Source organism: Vidua macroura, chromosome 12, assembly GCF_024509145.1.
Source record: "Vidua macroura isolate BioBank_ID:100142 chromosome 12, ASM2450914v1, whole genome shotgun sequence".
Lineage (NCBI taxonomy): Eukaryota > Metazoa > Chordata > Aves > Passeriformes > Viduidae > Vidua > Vidua macroura.
The window spans coordinates 20,315,731-20,340,596 of NC_071582.1; the positions used below are offsets into that span (position 1 = coordinate 20,315,731).

Here is a 24,866-nt window from a genome sequence, read left to right on the forward strand (position 1 = left end):
AAACCCCATTTTTTAAACAGAGAAGCTTTGACAGAAGTAATTTTATTTAAAGTGGCAAACAATCAGACTCCTGCACTGACTGATTCAAAATAGGCTTATAAAGGTCATATTAGGGTACAGCTCTAAAGTTTTACCATAGCAAATAAAATTTTGAATTTCTCCTATAAAAGGGAAGTCTTGCCTTGCTCAAGTCTTTAGAGTTTAAATTAATTTTTCATTCTATTAACATTCAACATAATAGGACACAATGGTCCCCAAGGCATTCTTCATAATACACTTTGTACAGTGGTTTGCAAATGATCCGACTAGTTAATGGAACTATAAAAATTACTTGCACATAAAGGTCAAGAAAAATAAAGATAAGTATATACTTTCTGACACTGTCCTGTTCAACACTCATCTAAAGGCCCCTGGAGTAAAGAAAACTTGTCCTAATGCAAGGAATATAATTCCTCCCAGTATAATAGCCCAAGCACTTCAACCTTTGGAATTCCAGACTTTTAATGTCTGCATTTTCCCTCGACCACTTCACTTGAGCAATCCAGCACCTCATTGATCAGTGTGTTATTAGCATTCTTGGCATGAGTTTGACATCAGTTTGTAGTTTGATTCAGCCTGGTAATAAAATGACCTACATCAAAGCCCTGCCAAAATGCCATCTTTGTCGCAATGTGTTTAGCATGAGTTATTTGCCCACATTCAAGGTTACACAGCAACTGCTTCTTATCATGCAATAAAGGCAACAAAAGGGGTCTGTAACAATCCATTTGATGCTTATCACTTACTTTATAATTACAGACTGGGCTTTTTTTAACATATAAGGTCAATCCTCAGGGAAATAGACCTAAAGATTAAACTCTTTTCACACCTGAAACGGCTGCACTGAGGAATGGATGTTAGAGAAATGGATTCCTCTAACACTAGTGTTTATTCTTTAATTGTTGCCCAGAATTTGAATTCAGATATGATAAATGGTTTGTCTGTGTCTCCTCTCCACGAAGGTGTGAAGTGCCCAGAATATTGCAATGAGGAGAAGAGCTCAGTGGAGCAGACTGCAGAATATTTCCACTGCAGAGTTCCTTCAGCTAAGGGGAACCACAGGGAGTTCATCCCAGACAAAAGCAGGGATGGAGAGTTGTTCTGTCTTCCTTGATGCTGCATTCCTCTGTATGGACCCAAATTATGATGTTATAGGGTTTAACTTTGTTGTTACACCCACTGTGAAACCCTGCTCATCACATCATCCACCCCACTGACTGCTGGCACCCACTGAGCTCCACAATCAGCCTCTTTCCCAGTGGTTGAAGCGCATTTAGGGAAGAGTTTCATCCTAGGGGAACAAATCTGGAGTGATTAACTTGAAAAATTTTTGTTGTCCAAAAATATAACCTGTATATTTATTTCACAAAAGAAAGAGTCACAAACAAACTAATTTGTGCTTGCACTATAGTGTGGTAACATTTGTGGTAGTCCTTAGAACCTGTGGGAGTTCACAGCTACCGACCCAGCAACTTCCATCTGCCATTGTCCCACTTTGCCATGCCAGACAAGCAAAATCCCTCCAAAACAAAGAGCAGGGTAATTACAAAGTGTGAAGGACCCAGAGCAGAACAGAAATGAGGCTCTGTGAGCTGTGCTCGCTCACAGCAGCGCGTGCTGCAGGAGAGCCGTGCCGGAGCATTCCGTACACGCTGGAGTTTCCTGGGCTCTGTGGGATTCCTGCCCAGGATCATAGAGCAGCCAGGAGGTGACAGAAAGCATAAATAACTGTAGATACATTATGATAATGGAAAACATTGCTAAATGGAGATATGGATGCTGCTATGAGACACAATGAAAAATCCAGGCACTCGCCTGGAACTGCACAGAATGAACTGGTTTATTTGGACTGCACACATGGCCCAAGGTCATTGACTCAAAATATCTTCTTTTTTCTCTGTCTTACCTCTGCCAGGTTTTCTTCACTATACACTGATCTTGCCCAAACTATGACCAATTTCATTTATTTTCTGTGAAACAATGGTAAGCCTGCATTTTTTCTTTTATGTTGCTGGTATTTTAACTTCAGATTATTTAACCAGTTTGCCTCATGCTTGATAGTTTTTGGACTAAACAAAGCAGAAATGTAATGGAAAAAGTGATGTTTTCCTTCAATATTTAATATGTGTCCCTAAAATAATTTGGGCCATTTTAGCCCATTCCTCCATTCCCTCGTGCCACTTTTAGGGTAAAGAGTGATTTTGTTAGGTGAAATAGCTGTTATCCTATGGCCAGTGGTTTCAGATAATGCAGAGAGGTCAAAGTAGATGAAAAAAAATGAAAAAGATTCTTGCTCCTTATCCATTAGGAATCTGTTCACTCAGGGCCTCTCTGGTGCTTCCATCTTAATGTGCTGGCCTGGGTCCAGCTTGTGCTGAGTCTACAGTATCAGCTTCATTAGATAAGCCTGTAGTCAGCTTTTGGCTGGATTGTCTTTGCCTGTGCTCAGGAAAGGGAGGTTGGATAGCACAAGAAAGATGACTACAGCTAATGCATCCAGGTAGGTTTTTCCTCGTTCTTAGATTATTGCTTATTTGTGGAATGGATAATTTCCTCCCTAAATCACTGACTTTCCATCAGGAATCAAGATGATTTGATGGTTTTCTGGATAATTGCTTCAATGAAGTGGGATAATAGCTCTTTGCATTGCTTAATGTCTGTTTCTGTGGTCATCACTCAGAATACATCCATTAAATTATCACCTTGGAAAGCACTTTCATGCAAGGTGTAACAGCTTCCAAAGATGAAGAGATCTCAAAGCCTGAGCAGGCTTTGAGGAATTCATTGTTTCAGTGCATGGCAACCCTTCTTTTTCATCTTCCCATGAAAGTACCAGTGAAAAACACAAACCCAAAGAGATCAATGTGAGCAAAGGAAAGATGAGACATGCAGAGCAGATAACATCAGTGGGTCACAAGATCAGCTCCTTTTCCTGTAGGTGCAATTCAGGCACTTCTTTTGCAGGTTTGGAATTAGACACTGCATCAATGCAATCAGAACAGAATCAATGGTCTTTTTGTTGTCATGGACATGGGGTTCTCTGACCATTGCCTCAGTGAGGTATTGATCTGTTCCGGGTTGTGTTATCCTCAGTCTTGACACCCGGCCAAAGCTCAGGGATTAGGCCAGACATGACTTGTGAATGTCTGAAATAAAAGAACTGTGGAGATCCATTTTGAGGGTTTTGTCTTTTCCCAAGAGCAGAATCTGACATGTATCAGTGTCATCACTGACAGTAGATCAGTAAATCCCTGTATCCATTTGCTGGGACATGAAAATTTGTTAATTAGCATAAACTCCAAGGTAGTTTCTTACCCTTTCTATCAGCAAGTAGATAACAACCTGGGATTCTGATCACTATAGAGGTGAACACAGAGCCTTCCACATTCTTGGGTGTCCCAGACTTGTGACATGGACTAGTTTAGGGGTCCTGGAATAATTCCATCCAGGTTTCAATGTTTCAAACTCCAAGGGCCCTTCTGTAGGAATGCTCACAGTTTACTATCACTTGAAGAGCTGCCACTGATGAGAACCTCCTTCAGTCCATGCTGCAATGTGCTTTAGGCCTTACTCTAGGGAGTGAATAGGGAAGTAAACTGTGCCAGGGGAAGGGCAGGGTAGGGAAGAGACTGTCACTTGTATGCTCTGAGACTGGTGGAGCACAGTTTGGAATCCCAGTCTGGTTGGTTCTAAGGAACAGCTGAGCTGGAGCAGCACATCCCTGAGACAGGAATGGTATCGCATCACTGACCATAAAACAGTGACAGTGACAGAGAAGTTTAGAGCCTGCAAAAGGAGAGGTCAGGGGAATCACACATTTAACAGAGTCTTTGTGGCATTTCAATGCCCCATTGGTTTCATCTGCTCTGGTGGAGAGAGGAAATGGGAGACAACACTCACCATTTAGTGCTGTCTGAGCGAGAGCTGCAGAGCAGCCTCCTCATAGCAGCAAATGTCAGAGAGCACGACTGGGGTCAGGAAGCTGAACTCTGATGTACCTTTGGCCCTGTTAATAAAAAGTGCAGGAGTTGAAGGCACAAAAAAGGGATGGTGGAAAGGCACTGAGGGACTCTAAGCACTCAAGTGCATCTGCCCTGCAAAGTGGACAGGTTACAGGGCTGGGTAAGAGCAGCACTGATTCCATAGTCTGGAGATTAAGTCACAGCTCAGCTCCAGCCAACGGAATGGGTGCAAAGGCAGGAGGGGGTTCAGTGTAGGAAGGAGGCAAATCCTGCAAGAAAGACAACGTCTGATCCAAACAGCTCCTGACTAACTCACACCTTGGACCAAGGTCAGACACATCCACACAGGGACTCCTGCTCAGCCCCAGGGCTCCACAGGAATCAGGACACACCAGAGCCTGGGCTGGACCTTGGGGCAAAGAGAGAAATTCCTCCTTCTGGTGAAATCCTGACCCTCTGAGATGAGTCACACTCCCAAATCCCTTACAACTTTGTTGGGGGGTAGGATTTTTCCTTTTGTTTCTTTCTCTCATAGAATTTTGTCCCATCTGTTGCTAAGAGACAATAACAACCAATATTTAAGAGAGACTAAAGAAATGGCCAAGGTGGGAGAAAGGTGCAGCCGGCTACTCTCTTACCTGGGGGATTTTATTTTCTGTCAGATCGGTGGGGAGACAGGCTGTGGTCATTGTGGGGAGAATTCACCACCACTGTGAGGCTCTGTCTCCTGCTGTCTGCTCCTACAGTGAGTGAAGCTCTGCTTGTGGGAGCAGCTGTTGCACTAGAAACTTTATAAAACCCTACCTCACTGAAAAAAAAGGACCCTCACCATGTTGGGTGCCTCAGGGGAAACTACTTTCGGCCTCCAGAGGAGCTTCTCCCAGCCTTGTTCAGGAGCTGGGCTGCCGCTGCCCAGCCCCACCATTGCTCCGGGTTTTCTGGGTTTTACACTGCCTGCCGGACACCCTGCAGTACCTGCTACAGCTGCAGAGTTTCTGATACATTTCCTTTGCTCCTCTGGGGCCTGCTCATCCCTGCCCTCCCAGCGCGGCTCCGAGGTTGCTGCTGCAGCCCGTTTCACCGTCCGTCTCTCCCGCCATCACCGCGTGAGGGGGAAGCGCGGCCGAGCCCGCGCCACAGCGCCCCCTGCAGGCCCGGCGGAACCACCGCGCCCGCCCTGCCCGGCCGGGAGCCAGCAGCGCCCCCGGCGGCTGTGACTGGAACTGCACCCACGGAAGCGCCTGCGGCTGAGCGAGGCTGGGCTGGGGTTGTGTTCTCTTTGCTGTTTGTTTTGTTTGTTTGCCTTGTTACACACTCTAGTAAAGAACTGCTATTCCTTTTCCCATATCTTTGCCTGAGAGCCCTGTAATTTCAAAGTTATAATAAGGGGTCATGTTCTCTGTTCCAAGGAGGTTCCCGCCTTGCTTGGCAGACACTGGTCTTTCAAACCAAGACACAGTTTTGAGGCTCAGTCTTTCTCATTGCCTTCACAGAAAGTGAATTGGAGCCCAGAGAGAACTCATCACGGATCAGCTAAATATTGATGATTGTTGATCCTTTGAGGCCTGCAACCAATTTTATGCATTTTCTGTCATTGCTTCAAGTAGAAATAATCATTGCATTCTGCCATGTTGAGAGGAAAGAGTTACACAGATCAATTCTGCTGATCAATGTTCTAATACAATATTATTCTGTGGGACAATTTCAGCATTTAACATTTTCTGGTAAATGATTTCCCATTGCCTCACTCAGGGTTCAAAACAATCATTAGCACTAGTTCAAACTGTTAATGAGGTTAAGGGAGATCCTGAATCAGCAGAGCAGAATCTGTGACCCTGGAAAGCTTTTTCCCTCCTCTGCCCTCTGTCTACTCCTTCCATTTTGGTAAATTGACCAACTCTTCCCGGCAATTTGTAGGAAATACATTTTCACTTGTTAATTTTCCACTGCAACTTGATTCATCCAACCAACAAACTTAATTTGTCTGCAAATCGTGCTCTGTGTGGCACCTTCAGAAAGAGCAGCACTTTCTTTTTCTAAGCAATGCAGAAATATTAACATTTACTCTTGGCATGGTCCTTCATTCTCTCTGTACACAGCCTAGGAGACCTCACTCCAGTAAAACCAAATGCAGGCAAATAGGCTTTGCCTGCAGGAAGCTTCAGATTTTTTGAGGACAGAAGTACCAAAACCAGTGAAAGTTTTCCCCAGTTATTCCATTCTTAACTTCAGGGGATTTATTTGTTGATGCCTGAGGAAATTAAATTCTTGACAGGTTGGGAATAGAGAAGAAGCTTGTACCTAAGATCCCTGGTCCTTCCAGCTTTCCTGCCAATCTCTGGAACAGCAGCCAAACCTACCAGAAGAGAAAGCCTAACCTGGCCTATCAAACCACCTGTGAGGGCAGGTGGCACCAAACCAGACCCAGCACAGAGGCAGGAATGCCCCTTCTCCACTCCTGGGTAACTTTACCTGCACTCAGATCTCCTGGGAGTTGTGCTGGAATGGAAAATGAGCTGCCAGGTGTGAAGTACAGAGCTGCAAATTAGGTAAAAGTGGTAAATCACAAATATTTCAATCATAGAAAGACTGGAGGAACTCGCAGTGCCCTGAGGCGAGGAAGGTGAGAAGTAAATGACAGATGGACAGGTGAGAGGTGTGGCAGAACTGGGTGAAACTCAACTGCTGGGAATATTTCCAGCCTCACCACAGAAATTCCACCAGTACAGTACCACTGCTTTGCTTCCTGCCACAGCCACCCCTTCTTTCCTCCTGTGACTGTAGCAATCCAAGAGACCAGGAATTTACAGGTTCCAACACTGGCTGAGGAGCTGCTTAATCAAACAGTGAGACAGGAAACACATGGGGAAATGTCAAAGAAAATGAGCCATTGTCGGAAAAAACCCTCACACATTTATAATTGGAAGCATTTATATCTGGAAATCACCTCAAAATCACAGCACTTGCATATATTGCTATAGGTTACCCACTCAGGGCATTGAGTGAATTTCTTTGTGTACAAATTCCATCAGCCTGTGATATATTTATTTTTAAATCTGGTAGCCTTGCTACATGTCCGTAGTTCTCTGATTACTGACTTGCCCTGAATTGTGGGTCTCATGCCAAGAAAATTCTATTTTCTGACAGCAAATGACACAGCTCCACTGTTGATTGATTTTCATAGGTACAGAGTGTGTGCTGTGTGTTAGAGTGAGGATTGAGGCATCAAAAATGTTGTTCCTAAAAGATCAAAAGTAGATCGATGAAGACATCTGGACTGCATGACACTTCTGGCTGCCTTTGCTAGGCAATGCAACACTTAATAAAACCAAATTACACAGATGTTCCTAGAAAACTTTCAGTCCTGTAGCAAATTGAATAAACTACCGATGTTTCAAACAAAATCTTTCTTCATTCTTATTCCAAAATTTATCAAGTCCATCTAACAACAATCCTTTCTTTGTTTCTCACCAAAACAGGATGAATGTGGACAAATTTCTAAAGGCAAACTTGTCCTTGAGGCCAGGCACAGGCCCCAGAGGGCCAACTTATTTCAGATTTCATTTCAAACCAAGGCCCACAATGCAAGTGAAGGTGACCCTGCTGAAATCAAGGACAGACTGTGCTCTGTTTGAAGATCATGCTCGTGTATAAGCTACACTAATGTTCCTGGGGATGGAATATTTAAATGCAGACTCCTTTCACTCTTCTCTCATTTCAAAAGGAATCACAGCAGTGTGTTTCACAGCAGCTTTCTGAAAAGACCTACAAAAAAGACAACACAGGAAACTTTTTTTCTAATGATGGGGGCTGATTCTCATCTCAAGCCACTCATTTAAACTTCCTGTCACCAACTCCAGATTGCAGAAGTTCAGCTGATTTAGAATCAAGCCCAGTTTCTGGATGTTGAATGTCCAGAGAAACTTTATATTAATGACACACAGTAAAATGCACTTTCCAGTTCCTGGGATTCACCTGTGGCCTGGAGATAGAAGATGGGAGCTGGAAACAAAAGCTTTTCCCTACATTATCAGAAACTACTGAAGACGGCTACTGTTTAGAATAAGGTAAAAATGGCACAGCATTGGCAGTATTTGATAAAACTATAATTTTAGATGTTTTTAGTAATGCTTTTAAAATGAATTCTATTTAAGCTGGACATTTGTCAAAGCATGACACCCATGAGCGCAGGTGTGGTGACATCAGATCCAAGGTCTGCACCAGAGAGCTGCTTCAGCAGAGCTCTTGTGCACAGCACTGCTGTACCTGAAAAGGTTCAATTTCTTCACTCTTTAGAATGTGTTTCATACACATTATTTTATTTTTAATCAGAAAAAAATATTTATTTGACTCAATTTACATCTTTACAGTGTAAACTTTGTGAAGCAAGGCCATCTTCTAGTTTTGCACGGGGATTTCTGGACATCACAGTAATAAAAGTAAATAATAGCATTCAGAAAGGAAAAATCTTGATAAAAAGAAAGACATGTTTGGGGTTAGATAGAGTGATTAAATAGTTCCTCTTGACTTACAGCATGAGAAAAAGTGACGTTTCCAAAAGTGAATACCTATGTTAGAAATACTGAGCTTAAGATAAACTATTCAGAAATGTTTTGTGATCAAATCTGCAGTGGACTGAAGTTGCATGAAAAATCTCCCTTGGGAGCCTTAAAACCCCTCTATGAAAATGGAAAGTGCAGCACCACACAATGTGAAGGGGAATGCTGTAATCCTGAAACAGAGCAGAAAAGAGAATGTCTGTAAAGGCAGTTCCAAGCACATCAGGTTCTAAAGGACAGCTCCATGGCTGCTTAGAAGAGCTCTGTCCCTGATTAGCTTTTTGACATCTGATTAATCCTGTACTAAGTACTGAGTGTTAACAGATGCTTTTCCAGCCGACATCATCTTCTTTCCCTTAGAACAATTAGGGAACCAGAAATGAAAGCTGATTTGCCAACTGACTCTATTGCAAATATAAAATTTCCATAGTGTGCCCTCTGGGCACCTTTAGTTCACTCCTATTACCCATTGTGCCCTCCCACACTCTTCTGTTTCCCTTGTCCCATGCAGAATTTCCCTTCACTATCAGCAACTTCAAGTGCCAGAGGGCAGGGATGGATGGGATATTGGGAAGGAATTGTTCCCTGGGAGGGTGGGAGGCCCTGGCACAGGTGCCCAGAGCAGCTGTGGCTGCCCCTGGATCCCTGGCAGTGTCCCAGGCCAGGTTGGACAGGGCTTGGAACAGCCTGGGACAGTGGAAGCTGTCCCTGCCCATGGCAGGGGTGGAATGGAATGGGATTTAAGGTCCCTTCCAACCCATAGCATTCCAAGATTCCATGAACTCACTCTGCAGATCATTTATTACTGTGCCATGTCAACACCGCTCAGAAATGGTGCACAGCCACAATTCTCACCCAAGGTGATGGAAATTGGAGCACTCACCCTGTTTGATATCCAGGCTCCTGCTGCAAAGTTGTAGGTTCAATAGGAAGAAATTACTTCTTTTCTAAAGTTTCAGAGTGATTTTCTGCACAATTTGGCATCTTAGTATTTTTATATTTTGGTCTAAATGATTTATGCTTCAGAGTTGTAAGTATTTTATATTTTAACATAAGTGATTGCATTCTACAAATTTTCCAGACTTTTTCCATAACAGAACACTGTCCGTTTGCATCAAGCTCCAGCGTAACTGCCTTTTTTTTACAGTCTCCATCAGAAATGGATGCAGTTGCAGAAAATCCATGGAATAATATATCTTTATCCTACTATGAGATGTGGAATATGTGCCACAAAACCCAGAGTTAATTGGGAACAAAGGGAATGACTTCTTTAAATTCCCACCCAGCAAACTCATTCCCAGGAATTACCCAGCTTTTGAGAAACCAACATCAATAAACAAAAGTAGACTAATAGAATCATAGAATCACAGAAGCTCAGAACTGAAAAGGACTACAAGGATCATTGAATTCCAGCTCCTGGCCCTGCATAGGATCACACCATGTGCCTGGAATGGTATTTCTTATGTCAGGCTCACGTGGTATTCCCTGTGTGAATGCCACTGGTATTGTTCAGAGGCACTGCTAAAAGGATGGAATAATTACAGACAGGCGTTCCAGAAGTTCACATAAAAGAAATGCACATTATGCACAGGAAGATGCTGAAAGCACTGTATACTCTGGGCCAAATTCCATCTGCCAAATGCTTCCACATTGCTGTGCTGGAGGAGATGGGGAGTAGCTGAGTAGCTGAGCTGTAAGTAAGTGCACCCAGGTAGCCAAATGCCTCCTCCTGCTTGGCCAGGTTGCCATATTTAGGGCATCCATGGCTGCTGCTATAAAAGGCTGTGAGAGCAGAAGGAGGCAGGAGCAAGGCCCACAATGCCTCAGCCAGCCCAGACAACTGCCAGCACCAGCTTGTCCTTTCCCAATGCTCTGAACAGAGACAAAACCACTTGAAAAGAGTGGTTCACTCCAGCTTCCAAAGTGCTCCCCTGCCACTACTGAAACCAAGAGGTGGAAAGACAAAGAAAAACCATAAGGAGATTTCTTGAGGATCATATTGATAAGTGTTTTATTAACTGCAGCATGGCTGGCTCTACTGGGCTGGCTGGGATGGGGTTAACTCCTCTCAGCTTGGTGACCAAACCAAAGCTGACCATGCTGACATTTCAGCTACTGCTGAACTGTGCTGGCACAGCACCGAGGCTTTCTCTGCTCCTCAGGATCACTCATTTGTTTTATCTCAATCCACAAGCTTTCTTTCTTTTGTTCTTCTTTCCTCTTCTCCTGTTCCATTGGACAAAGGGAATGGGAGCGGCTGCAGGGATCAGTGAGGGGGCAGGCACTGGGTTAACCCACACCCCTGCTGTGTTATCATGTGTCCTCATGTGTTCTCATGTGTTCTCATGTGTTATCATGTGTTATCATGTGTTATCATTCTATTGTAGCACTTCAGCCACCCTTGCAGTGCCAGTGATCCGTTTTATTTACATTTTCAGTCTATAAGATGCCTAGAAAGGAGGAAGGGGCCACTGGCACTGACAGCTGGCAGGAGGTTGCAGTAGCTCTTTTTTGTGGGCAAGAAGAAATGTGCCTGGTAATGGTCCCCCACATCTGACTGGTGGTTTCCCAGACATCCAGAGTTCGTGTGGGAACTGCTCAGGGAAGGTCACAGCCAGAGGAATACAGAAAGGAAGCAGGAAGAGATGTTAGCTCAGATTTTGTATGTACATGAGGAGCTCTTTCTAAAGGCCATCTCGAATTAGGTAACTTCTTTTCCTCTCTCTACCTTTCCTTCCTTTTCTCCTGGGCTTTAAAACTTCTCCAGAGTACAAGAGAAATCTGTTAATGGGAGAAAGATGTAAAGGAGTGATCAAGAAAAAAACTTGTGGGTTGGAACAAGCTGACCTTCAAGGTCCTTTCCAAACCATTCTACGATTCCAATTTCAATTTTAAACATGTTCCATTTCACACATTTGTCTTCTTTCTGACCCTATTGATTTCCATGAGTTAACCTGGCTCAGCACATGCCTGGACTACTCATGAACTGCAAACTGCTTTGGAGGGGAAAATCTTCCGGAATTTTGTGTCTTCATAATTCCATAAAGAGCAAATGCTCTGGATGTCCACATCCTCATTCATCCCAGGGATGCACAGGACCCTGTTTTGATTCTGTGCAAGTATTCCCAGCAGCATGGGGAGGGCTGGGTCACAAAGGCATTATGGAACAGCCCTGGTGCCTCCAGGCCATGCAGGATCAGTGCAGACTGCCATGAACCTCTGTGAGGTGCATCCCAGCAGGAGCAGCATTTGAAAGGGCATCCAGACACATCCTGGTGGATCTGATTTAGAGCAGCTGGGGACCAGCCTGACTTTGCTAAAAGAGGGCAAATTAATGGACTAAACTTTGCATGGCTCTTTCTTTGAACTCAACAATGAATCACTTCTATGGTTCTTGTGCTTTTTTCCGATCCTGCTGAAGCTCCCAGCCATCCAGGCCATTAGCATGAGCACCATGAGGAGCTCTGGATCCGGTGCCTCCTTCTGTGTCTGCAATCCCAGTGTGCTTTTATACTGATCCAACAGAGACTGCCTAAAGCAGCCAGAAAAGCTTTTTCTGCTACACTAGCAACAGTCTAAATCTTTCTCCAACCATAATGCCTGCATATTTTTTTCTCTGATATTTATTAAGCCCCTTGAGACGTTACATAGCTTCAGCATTCCTCCCTTTTCAACTTTATGCTATTTTCATTCCTTTATACGAGCATTTTGTTTCTCCTCCTTCTCCTGCACTGCTTCCATAAGTCCTTCCTTCATTTCACTACTCCACCACCAGCATCTTTGCAAATCCTTCAGCATCCAGAGGCTGAGAGCAAACACAAAATGATGGATGGGAGATGAGAACTGACCCTTCCACCTTCCCATCCTGGGTGTCTCTCCAGTGTCTTCAGGCTAAACAGCCACCCACTGGCTTCATCTGTGTCACCTGCTGAACTGACCTACTTCTAGGGCTGGTGGCCCTCTGTCCTCACACTCCTGTGTTCCAAGAGGTTCTGAATGAGCAAGCAAAGGCCCATTTCCTCCCAGTTCTCCTTCAGATGGGAACAAAGGATTCAAATAATTTTCCCTACGTCCTTCACTGGCAAAAGATGTATGGAGTCATCTCCAATGCATATAAAGGGAGAAATTTCAAAGTGTCTCCTACTGTCATTTCAATTCTATAATTAATAACTATATGCAGAAAGGCTTTCCACACCATTTTCTCGCTGTCACACATCCCAAATCAGACAGAGAAAAAGAATGTCCCCTGATAGGAAGTATCTATGTCCTGCTATAGCATTTCCCCTAATTTAGGTTGCATTATTGATGTACAGGACTCTCTACTTGAATAATGTAACAGTAAGGCTCTCACAGAAAGCACCAGCACTGGCTTTAATGTGTGTCTATAAAGATAAGAAAAATGTATTTTAAAAGTCCAGCAGCTTTCAAACAATATATTTTCAAGTTACAGGAATGTTCACCACAAGGAATTTAAAATTCAGGTGAGAAGTGGGGGGCAACATTTCTTCTAAAATGCTAATGAGCTACTGCCTTATAAAGTGAAAAAAAAAATCAACAAATCTGACGTATGAATAAACATTATGAATATTCAGGAAGTTTAAGCTGCTGATTCAATGTTTTCTAGGAGTGTACAACTTTTGCACTGATCATACAAGCCATTCTTTTTCTTCTTATCATGAGCACACTCGACTGTGGTGTCGGTGTGCTGCTGGAACATATGCGTGGAGTTGCAAGGATTGTAATTCATCCAGATGGCAGGAAGCTCTGGAATTGTTACTCCTATGCTACAGATGTTTAACAATCCAACCATATGGCTGCAATAAGGCAGCCTTGTCAAAGAGTACAAAAACTGCACTAGCCACAGAGCCCTGTAAATGGGAATGCAGTTCTGAGGTGGGAATGTTCGTATGGCTGCACTATAAATGCACACATCACACTAGGAAGCTGGCGTGGCTATTGCAATTACAGAATTTATGAAACATTATTTAAACTCCTGAAAACAATCAGGCCTCATATTTGCATAATTTCCCCAAGTCAGCTATCAAAAGAACATTCCTCATTTGTTTTTGAAATTCATTAAAGACATCAAACAAAGGTGAGTTGAAAAGCTGGGTAAATAAATACATGTTAATACAATAATGTCCCCTGCCTCTGGCCTGAGGGAAATATCACTGTAGGTAAAAACTGAGATTCAACCAGTGAGACCAACAATTTCTCTAGAAAAAGATTTGTCAAAGTCAGGGAGCCCTGCTGATGCTTGTGACAATTGTAATGTGGAAAGCTGAATGTTGAGAAACAATCTGAGATCAATAATATCTTGGCCAAGAAAGGAAAGCACCATGAAATGGTCCATCTATAACTCTACTGAATTTTGGCAGGTTTGAAAGACAGATAAATGGCAGCAAATCAGATTGTTAAATCACTAATCCTGTCATTATTACATCCTGTCACATTGCATAGATTTAGACATTAGAAAAAGAGTGTAAGGTAGGAGAGTGAAGAAAACACTTAAAAGCTCAACTCAATCTGTGAAGAAAAGGTGAATTCCCAAATTTTGTTTCATGGTTGGTGCTTTTCTGCCCACAAGTCAGCTGGCAGTAGCTGCTGCTCAGAGTTCCATCTGCCTTCCCTCTGATGTCAGGTCTCTGACCCTTTGTTCCCCACAAGAAGTGTCTCCTCTGTACAAATCTGTTGTGCAAGAATAAGATTAAAATGGACAGACTGAACAAAGCATTGGTCTCTCAGACAAAAATGCATCCATTTAGCACACAGGGCATCTTTCCACCTGACATATTCTTAAAGGGAACTATTCAATTATCATCTCCTCACAGGCTAAAGAGCACAAAAGAGCCATGTAATATTCTTTTTCTCTTTTTTTTTTTTGAGCAGCAAACTATTCAGAGCTGCTTTATCTACCACAGATACTAATCTAGGCAATATAATTTTAAAACATCCTTACAAAAACCTTGAAGGGCAGTTGAACCCTGTGGTTGTTTAAAAAAAGATTTTCTGCAGTTTATGCATTTGCTCTGCCAAAAGCTTACCTTAGCATACAAAGTACAGTAAATCATAGCTGCTCTGATTTACTGCCCAGACTGTGCTGTTTGTTTTCGGGGACAGCTCAGGGAAAAGCTCTGTCAAGTATAAGAACATTCAGAGAAGGGGAATCGTTTTGCAAAGCTCCCACAAAGGTAACAACATTTCTAAGGTATCAGTGAAGGGGAACAAAAATGCAGATGTGCATTTGAAGGATTTTTCAGGGGGGATTTTTTGAATACCACTGCAACCCCAAAATATTTCAGGCCCTTTGGAGGCACAAAGACAATTTCATACCCCAAAACTGTTTAGCCTAAGTATTAATGGGCTGGCCAGTTGTATAATTTACCAGGCAATCAGTTAAACTATTGGACCTTGTTCCTGAATTCCACATTTTATTGGGTAGCAGCACATACAGATGCCAAAAAGGCAAAGAAGACACCAGAGAAGTGGCAGAGCAAGAGCTCTGGATCAACGTGATTATTTAGAACTGAGGATAGATTTTATTAGACTTAATCTATTTAGTAAGCCCCAACAGGAGGACAAAGATAAAACCATATATCCGACATCCTTTTGAAAGTCAGTAAATGAAAAGGGAGAAGATCAAAACAGTAGCTGAAAGCCTTCACTTCTGTTTTAAAATCCAAGAAACAGTCATTAATAGAGATTTAAACTCAGCCCTCTCTAGTCTAAACATGTCACTGTTAATTACAAAGCCATTTAACTTTTGCAAGAAATAAAGACTGCTATTAATGAAAGAAGAACCAATTAGCCTTTAATCTACACACTGTTTTTTAATCAAACTTTCTTTTGATCATCAGACTCACTGCAGGATGTATCCCTCCTCCCCATGTTGTAGTGGCTTCCATGATTGCTAATGGAATGGATTTTAGAGGGCTGGCTGAGCAGGGAGAGCCCTCTCTGCAGGGCTGGAGCTTCCTTCCCTTCCTGCCAGGGGCAGCTCAGGAAAAGCTCCAAATTTTGTGTCCTGACCACTCTTGGAGCAGCTGCCTTTAGAGGAGCAGCACTGAATGTGTCTAGAGGAACATGGGACAGGAGTGCTGGACAACCTTGTTAGGAAACAGCAAAAAAAACAAACAAACAAAAAAAACCAGCAATGAAAAAAAAAAAAAAAAAAACAACAACAGAGTAAAGAGAAGTAAGAAATGGGATGGAAAAAGGCAAAAGCAGAGAAGTGCCTCCAGGAGTGAAAATGGAATTCACTGCTGACTGCAAAGGATGATGAATGAGAGAATTTGCTTGTTGGCACAGGAACATAATTGTGGAAAAACAAAACAAAACAAATGGGATCAGGGTTTGATGTGTTACAAACAAAAGGGGTGACATGAAAAGGATCCCATTAGCAAAATACTGTGCCTCCAAACTGTTGTTTGAGGGCTCGGAGAATTTCAAGGAGGTTTTCTGTTTGGTTTTGGTTTTTTTGGGTGGTTTTTTGTTTTGTTTTGTTTTGTTTTTTGCGGGGGGGGGGGGTGTTTGGTTTTTTTGGGTTTGTTTTTTTTTTTTTTTGTTTGCTGTGTGGCTACTTGTAGTAGCAAAATAATAAGTCCAAGCATCTGGAATCCATCATGATGGAGAACTTCTTCCCTGACATCATTTCCCCCTTGGCTGCTGTTGCTGCTCCGACCTCCGGGAAGGACAGAGAGCAGATGTCCCTGAGCACACACCAGGCTGATAATGAAATACAAGAACCTGACTCCTGCACATGTAAACAGCAGAGAGAGTGTAACTATTATCTGCTCTGTGTCAAACACAGGGCTCTTGGTCTGAGCAGATACCTGCTGCCTGCTCTGCATTAACAAAATTTCAGTGTATGCTGCTCTTTCTCCACCACAGAAAGATAAAATTTGCCTGGCAGCAGCAAAACATTAAGTATTAACACTAACAAAAAAACCCACTTCAAAACAAGTGTTGATATCCTCAAAGAATCCGAAAGTCTGAAGAGATTTATTGTTGCAATAGTATGGCAATTAAAAAAAATTTAAAATAAAAAATCAATAGATTGCAGGGAGAAAAGTGATAACAAATATGGACTGTGACAGACAGGATTGTGAGTCATGAAATTCAAGACTGTAATAAAAGTATGTGGAACAACTGCTGACATGGTATTGACACCTGAGATATTTGAAGGTAAGTACATACTTACCATAGGAAGGATTCCAGCAAAGACAATAATAAATTGCAATAAATGTTTTTCAGGACTTGACTAACAGCATTTTGCACTTCAAAAGATCAACTTATTACACTTTCTGTAAAATAATTCTAATGCCTTATCTCAATGGGCTGGTGATTTTTCACAGTGCAAAGCCCTTGAATGTAACTGTTTGGCTTAAAGGTCACTGAAAATGAGATCAGGGTCCATTCATGGTTTTCAGCTGCTCATGTATTACAATATGAGTCCAACACAGGAACTCAGATAAAAACATCAACAGAGCTCAAAAGAAATAGCTGTAAAGCACAGTGCCAAGATATTTGAGGTTAGCTGGATAATTATATCATTTTCACATTTATTTCATGGCATTATAAACCTGTTAATAAAATGTGGATTCTGATGCTGATCAAAACCTCTTTGTGTTTTTCTGGTGTCATAATCTCATGACACAAGACCTAGACAAGAGATCTCCACTCTCCTTCTGAGCACATGCAGAACACTCAGAAGGCTGCAATACTGAAAACATGTGACACTAATGTACATTAATGTAGGGTATTTTTAATTAACAAAGCTCTTAGGCATTGCTGAAAGATCCATTCTGATTTTTGTCCCCCCTCATATTGACCTAAAACACTCCAGAGCTCTGTATTTATTTATAAAGTAGAGTTGGGAGAAAGTTCTTCTGACATTTGAGAAGCTTTAAAAAGTTAAATTGTTGATGGGCACCATTGTGAAAAAAAATGAGATTTTAACTCATTTAACTCATGAAGTAAGATCTTTAAAAGGTAAGAGGCAGAACCTTTACACTGCTGCTTAAATTATGTGGTAGTTTATTCCTGAGTGCTCTCAGTTCCCCTAATTCCTTAACATTGGTGAATGCTTGCATTAATTATTCCCCAAAGTACGCTCTGATTCAAGAAGGCACTGAGGAACTTCATTAACTCCCTCCTCAATGACTCCAGCCAAATTCTCCCTACTTACTTGAGATGCACATACCCAAACCACCCCGAAATATTCCGTCCCCGCCATTCTGCCTGCGATCAGCGCCAGCTGAAAGCCCTGAAAATCAACCCTAATGCAAAGAATCTTTAATTTAACCAGAGCTGCTCCAAAAGCCTCTCTGAGCTGTGCCAGGGCCGTGTGTACATACGTATGCAGTAGTCGCCGCTCTCGTAGTAGCCGGGGCAGCACTGCGAGCGCCGGCGGTACATCGTGCGCAGCCCCCTGCGATACGCGGTCTTGTAGCTGATCCTGCAGCACGAGACACAAAGCCATGGGACGCTATTGAAAATCAATGCCTCCTGCTGCAATGGTATTTGTGTTAAATTATAGTAAGGCTAGCATTCAATCATTATTTTCAAATGCATGAAAGCCTTTTGATAATAAACGCCACAATAAGGGAGGAATCGATACTTGTTTTGAAGCTTGAAATATGACTCGTGTTATGAGCACAGTGCTCATGACAGTCACTGGAGCTCTTCCTGGGGCAGCTGCTGTCTTAAAACATTTTCCCACTCCTGCTGCAAGGGCAAGGAGTTTCTTCAAGAATAAATGATTTATTTTTGCACATCAGCAAGGTCAGATCTCATCAGTGGAAGGAACAGAGACCACTGTGTCAGCTGTTACACAAAACCTTACCACAGTGGCAACTGCTTTCAATACACAGCTTGAGAAGTTAACCCCAAGTATTTTTTTCCTGCTTGCTAACCCTTCCAAGGCACCCATACCTTGCAAAGTGTCATTATAGTCCCACTTCAGTATTTAAAGCCTGTTTTTCCCACCACAGTACTGTAGCCCACAGAAATTAAAAGGTGTTTAGCATTCTGAAGCATTCCTACATTTATTCACAGCATTAGCAAGGATAGCACCTTAGAAGGGTAATATTTAACTGCATATTTAACAGCAAACACTTCAAAACAGCTTTGCTAGTTTATGGAAATTACCTCAATTGAACAAAATCTATTGTCCCTCATGTTGGATAAACTGATCGAATTTACTCTGCTGCATTCCAATCTATACAATATTCCAGAAAGCTCTGCAGCTCTGTTCACTTCCAAACTATGTAACTCAGGAGCTCAAAAGCCAAGTGCCACAGTCCCACTGGGATGGTGCTGAACAGCCAACTTGCAACTGAATTCATGAGAGTTGAGATAAAAAAAGGCTTCTAAAACCCCCTTGAAAGATTGTGAATATTAGTGGATATTTATTAGGATACTTTGGAAGCAGAATGAATATAACAGAAATATCCGGCAGCCTGGGAAAAATTAACTCTTTGGTACAAGTTTTCATTCAGTCCTAGAAATGGACCCATCTTCAATTTACCTGATTTTCAGTGCAGATTTGGGTGCACTAATTCTAACACAGATCCATTTCTAATTATCACCAAACCTCAAATGCCTGATTATTCACAATTTAGGAGGGGCATGAACTTCCTTTTACAAACTTGGACATGCACCAGTCACTCGGAAAAGAGAGTTGGTCATTTCTGGTCAGGGAATAGACACTTCCAATCCCATGGCAGGGCCAGTGGAATGATACATTCTCCTGGATGGCTTCATGAGGGACTGACTATCACTTATCTCACTCAAACTTGAGGCAAAAATCTCTGTATTTCTATTCAATGCCCTGGAGTTCCAAACACACGTCTTTGCATTGGAGCACTACAAACTTTTGGATAAACAAGAGGTGTGTGAGGAGATGAAAAGGCAGCAGGAAGCTGAGGTTTCTGAGGATGAGCTCTTACCTGTGCCTGGTGCACTTGAACCAGTTGAGGATGTCTGTGCATCGTGTGTAGTAGATCTGGTCAAAGGGGTGAGCGTAAGATTCCTGCACGGTCACGGCGTAGCTGAGGGGGGACAAGGAAAGTGGTGAGAGGCTGTGAAAAGCTGCAGTTCCCTCTATCTGCTGCTCATGGAACTCCAGTATGAAATATATTTACATCAAGAATCTTAGAAACTTTGGGTATTAGCGAAGAGCAGAAAAGGGCTTCCTTCTGCTAGACCTCTTCCTGAAAAGTTTAGAAATGTTTGGCTTCATGATACAGGCATAGAGATATCACTGTGATCAGTAAACCATTCTCTTTTAGGAAAAAACAAATATTACTAAAATTCATGGAAATTTAGAAGGTGAAAAGTGAATGGATATGGGCAAAACCTGGGCAATTTGGTGAGAAATTACAGAGCTCCAACAATAGCAAGAACTGAGCATTCCATCCAAAACTTAGCCACACAAACCACTTAGCCATGCAACAGGTTCTATGTTCGTTATTGTTTGGGCCTCTCCCGCGATACAAGAACCCAAATCTCACGTTGGGGTCAGTGGTGGCAGAGCACTGCCCCACAGCAGGCGTGTGCAGTGCTCAAGGGACTCCTCTCTCAGGTGCTGGTCTGGACACAGGCCCCACTTTATCAGATCTAGAGCATCTTTGGAGAGCAATACACAAATCACCCTAGGCAGGTCAAGACCCAGGAATTAGATCCTCTAGGTCACTCATTATATGGATTGTCTTAATTCTGCAGCTGATTTCCCTCTCATCAGCAGGACTGCAGATGTGATTAAGCCCTGGGATATTGCACCCACAAGGCAATACTAAGATATTTTCTTGGAGGGGCTGACTGGCTTGAAATCGAAGATTGGGCTGCTCCTGCCCTGCTCGTCGTGTCCCTTCTAGACAAGCCAAGGTTCCCCTGGATGCTGCTTTGCCCTCTGTCACTGTTTGCTGGGTTTGATGATAATGTTTTTACTTCTGCTAATGCCAAAATATAAAATATTTACATTGCTCATTATTAATGTAAGACAGTAACACTTGCAAATCTCAATTGTTATTTTACGATCCCGTTTATTATCCAGCAATAGCCCTAACAATCTTTTCCCTTTGATTTATTAACATCTAACTAACAAAGTCATCTTGGTCAGTACAACCAATCAATTTTGGTATTTAATTTTTGTTTCTCCTTGATTGGGTCTCTAGGTTGCTGACTTTCTTCAGACAAAATCAATATTTTATTCCTGTGCTCTGAATGCACTTCCAGCACACAGACTGCAAAATCCTTTTCCTGTACAGTTTTTGTTTTGCAGTTGCATTATCTACAAAGAGTTAATTCTCTAATTAAGGCCTCAAAACATAGTCATTAAATATGATTCTATTTTTACCTTTGTTAAGGGGTGTATTTTGCTGAAGTGTACAGCAATTCAGATTTGTGTGGAATTGAACCAGAGAACAGAACTGGAAATTTAGCAAGTTAAACTGAGAAGTACAGGACCTTTAGCCTCTGCAAACAGCCCCTGTGTGAGTGTGAGCCCCATCAAAGGCTGTGGGTTTCTTTGTGCTCAGAGGAACTGGCCTGCTCAGATCCACTTTTAGGACCAGGACACTGGAACAACAGAGAGAACAAGAAATTCCAGGGCCTTTCATGTTCAGTGCTCTCATTCACTCTTTGATGCCAACACGAATTTGGCAGGAAGAGCCCCGAAGTTCAAGCCAGACAAAAACAGCCAGGATGTTGCAGCAGGAAGGGCTTCAAACTTTCTTGCTGGACAACAAGCAGAAAAAAGCAGGACAGAATAAGGCCAGCATTTCTGTGGGTCTCTCCATGATGGATGCAAACACTTCAGTGCATTCCTGCTGCTCAGACTCTGGAGGAGCTTCCCAAAGGGCACAGGGGGATGTGGTCAATACCTGCAGCCTTAGAACCAATTCCTTGGGATGATCCAAACCCTCCAAGGCACTCCAAAGTACTATTTCTGTAAAGCAAATCTCTTTTCTGAGACATGGTGGTATTTAGCTAATTATGGCTCTCAGCTTGCCTTCCAAATGTAAAAATATGAAATGGATGATAGAAAAAATTAAAATTGGCAGCTTACACATTACCTTTCCCAGTGACTACAAACATTGGGATCATCTGGATTTAGGGACAGAGTAGTTTTGAGCAGAAAAGTCAGAAGAAGCCCTCTTAGAATCCACTGGAACAGCACATGTGCCACCATTGTTGTAGCTAGAGAAAGAGAAGTAAAGCCATTAGAGACAATTTTGAAGAAAGTATCCTTCTAAGCCTTTTCCTCCTTACTTTTGTGCAAATCCAAATACTGTGGAGCTATTCAGAAACTGAAATACTTGAAAAAGCAATCAACTAAACAGTAAAATGTTTTAAAAGTTCAAACCCATTCTAAAAGGAATTTATACATTTAAACCTAATAAAAGCAATGAATCTGATGATTAAGCCACCCAAGATATTGATAGTCCAAATGATTCTTCCAAAGAACATTTCTGATACTGATTATTTTTATGACAGGCTGTCTGTACTGACAAATAAATCACCGAGGTATTAAAGCAATCTATTCTTCCATCAACCTACAGGCAAGTGGAAGAATACCCAAATGCCCCCTTTGATTTATTTAAATGGGGTTTACAGGTGTCAATATGGGCTGGATGTGAGACTCGTGCTTATTGCATGATGGAAGGAAAATCAATGCACTCCTCAAGCCCTGGATGGGGAACCACTGAGAATTACAGAGGTCAGTGCATTGGGGCACATCACACAGAACACTGAACATGAAATAAAAATATTTTCATTGCAGCTGGAAAGAGGTTGTACAAAATTCACTGGGTGTGGTCTCTTCACCACCTTCCTGCTCATCTGTTAAATGTACTGACTTACATCTGCTTGGGGCTTTGAAACCAAAGTTGTGGTGTTGTCTCCAATGACACCAGTCAAAAATTCAAAACAGATAGAAAATGAAATTGCTTTTTTTTTTTGTAACAGCATTAGAGGTGTTAATCTGTAAAACATTAAGTCAGGAAAAAATATTTTTAAATATCCATTTCAGGCATTTACACGGACACATAATTCACCATTCAAATCAGAAGTCCTAGAATTATTCCTGGCAACAAGATTGCCCTAAAAATAGATTGAGTCTTCATATGATCATCAAAAAAAACACATGGCTCATTGCCTCAGGGTCCAGAACAGCAAAGGGAAGTTAAGAGGTTTGCTCTGCAGGGCCCTGATATACAGCCCAGCATAAAGAAGCCATCACAAAGCAGAATGAAGAGCCAGGAAACTGCTCAGAAATTACCTCCTGACCCAGAGCCTTCTTAGCCAGTTCAAGGACACCCATTGCCTTTAGTGGATTCAAGTCAAAATCCCAATGGGAGCAATAGCTCATCTTTTAAATTATTCCTAGAGCACTGCTAAACCCAAAGATAGGTCTTAAGCCATGTGAGTCATATTAATGTTAATTAACATGATTTAATGCTAATGTTCCTCATGAAATGGTTTTAAGTCAAGGGGTGACCATTTTTTACCCGTGGGCTTTTCCAAAGTCCCACAGCAACAATGCAAAAGCTCAGTCTGGAAATCCAGAGGGCTGACAAGGCGAGGGTGTATCTATGCAAAAAGCCACTCCCTATCCCTGTCCTGGGCACTGCGTGTCCATGGAGGAAAAGACTCTGCAGGGGCTGAGCTGCCAAAAGTCCCAATGTTCCAAAAGTCAGAGCTGTGGGAGAGCAGAGCTGAACATTCCCTGAGCACAGCATGGACAATGGATGTGAACAACCCAAGGATGAGGCTGCACAAACTGGCAGCCCTTTAGCACAATTCTCTCCTAAAAATGCCTTTATTTGTGACACTGGGCAGCACTGCAATAATGCCAAAGCAAGGGGATAATTGTCTTGGCACTGTATTTCCAGGCTGTAATTTATCCTCCTTCTTCATCCTCTGCACCTTTGGTACAGGGCAGGGCTGAGCAAGTGGGGCTGAAGGAAAGCTCCTTCTGATGGGTAGGTGTGGGCAAAGCTGCTCCAGGAAATGCAAATCTTCAGAGAGAGCTTCAATCTAAACATAGTTCTGTGCTCAGTTTGTTAACTTCTGGACAACATCAACAGCCTGGGTCTGTGCTACATTAATTACAGGCAGCCTAACTTTAAATCAGTAATTTATTGCCTGCATTTGCTTTCCATCAGTTATCAGGAACTGAAAGGTAAATAATAATTAATTCAAGCTAGAAATCAAACTTCTCCCTCACTCCAGTATTTTCTCCTTTGGTACCAACTGAAGCCAGTGCCCTTGAGTTCAGGAGAAAGCAAACTTTCAAGAGATTTGCTTAGACACCAGATGCAAAGAAAGAGGCTCTTAAGATCACTCATTCTTGCTGAAAATTACCCATTCTTTATATTGAATTTTATATATCCTTTATATTAAAGTACTCCCCACAAAATAAAAACAAATGAGAATAGAGCCCTGCTGCCTCACTCCCTCTAAAGAGAATGAGGCCTAAAGCAGCCCCATATTTGAATTCTGTAGTTCTCAGAGACCTCAATTTGTTCTTAAGAAAATGATGCCTCAGTTTAGTTTTTAAATCAAACAAATGTCAAAGAATTATTTATAAGCCCTAATAGCATCCAGAATATTTTTTGCCATGCATTAGAAAGAGGTTCCAAACTGTTTTCTAAACTTTTATTGCTGATGCTCTGTTATTATCTGTTTGTGAGGGAGCTGCTTTGTGTCATTAATTTCCTAACTTTGTAAGTCAGATTGAAGATCAGAACCATCCACTCCCCAAATCCAGCAGAACCTCATTCATCTCAAGTGTCTCTTTTTGTAACTCAAATGAAATATTTCACTTTGATCACTGTTAATAGAAAAGCCCTCGCACCAAAAATGGAATGGTTGCTATTAAAGGAGTCAGAATAAAACTCTAAAAATAGGAGCACACATATTAAAAACCAATATCAAAAAAAAATCCTGTAATGACATCCAATGCTGGGCTTTCAGCTTTTACTGCTCACCACAGCACAGAGGAAATTCCTGTCTCAAATTCAGTATTTGGGTTCAGGTTCTCCAAGGAGGCAGCACCAGCCTTGAGGGGGTCAATGTAACTCCATTAAAGCTACGGCCAAATTATTCCAACATTTCCAGAGTCTGCCACTCTCCCAGGACAGACAGCCTGAGAGGCTGAACACCAAAATAAATGACACAAAGGTTGTCTGTGCAATCCTCACATGGACTCTGAACTTTTTGTCTCTCCAGGCCTGATTTTTCTTTGCAGAAGTGAAAGAAGTCAATTTAGGTAAAATTTGGCAAGAGTCTTTCAATCCAAAGG

At 42.2% G+C, this 24,866-nt stretch overlaps 1 protein-coding gene across 20 annotated transcripts in view; it reads right to left on the reverse strand.

Annotated features, from left to right (window-relative positions):
- MEGF11 (multiple EGF like domains 11) overlaps positions 1-24,866 on the reverse strand; it is a 271,786-nt gene that overhangs the window by 172,196 nt on the left and 74,724 nt on the right. For all 20 annotated transcript variants that reach the window (XM_053988365.1, XM_053988361.1, XM_053988362.1 and 17 more), the window contains 3 exons: positions 21,637-21,760; positions 19,510-19,611; positions 17,917-18,017 (listed from right to left, as the gene is read on the reverse strand). In XM_053988365.1, coding sequence (XP_053844340.1) covers positions 17,917-18,017; positions 19,510-19,611; positions 21,637-21,752 — 319 coding nt within the window. In that variant the 5' untranslated portion in view covers positions 21,753-21,760. The remainder of the gene's footprint in view (positions 1-17,916; positions 18,018-19,509; positions 19,612-21,636; positions 21,761-24,866) is intronic.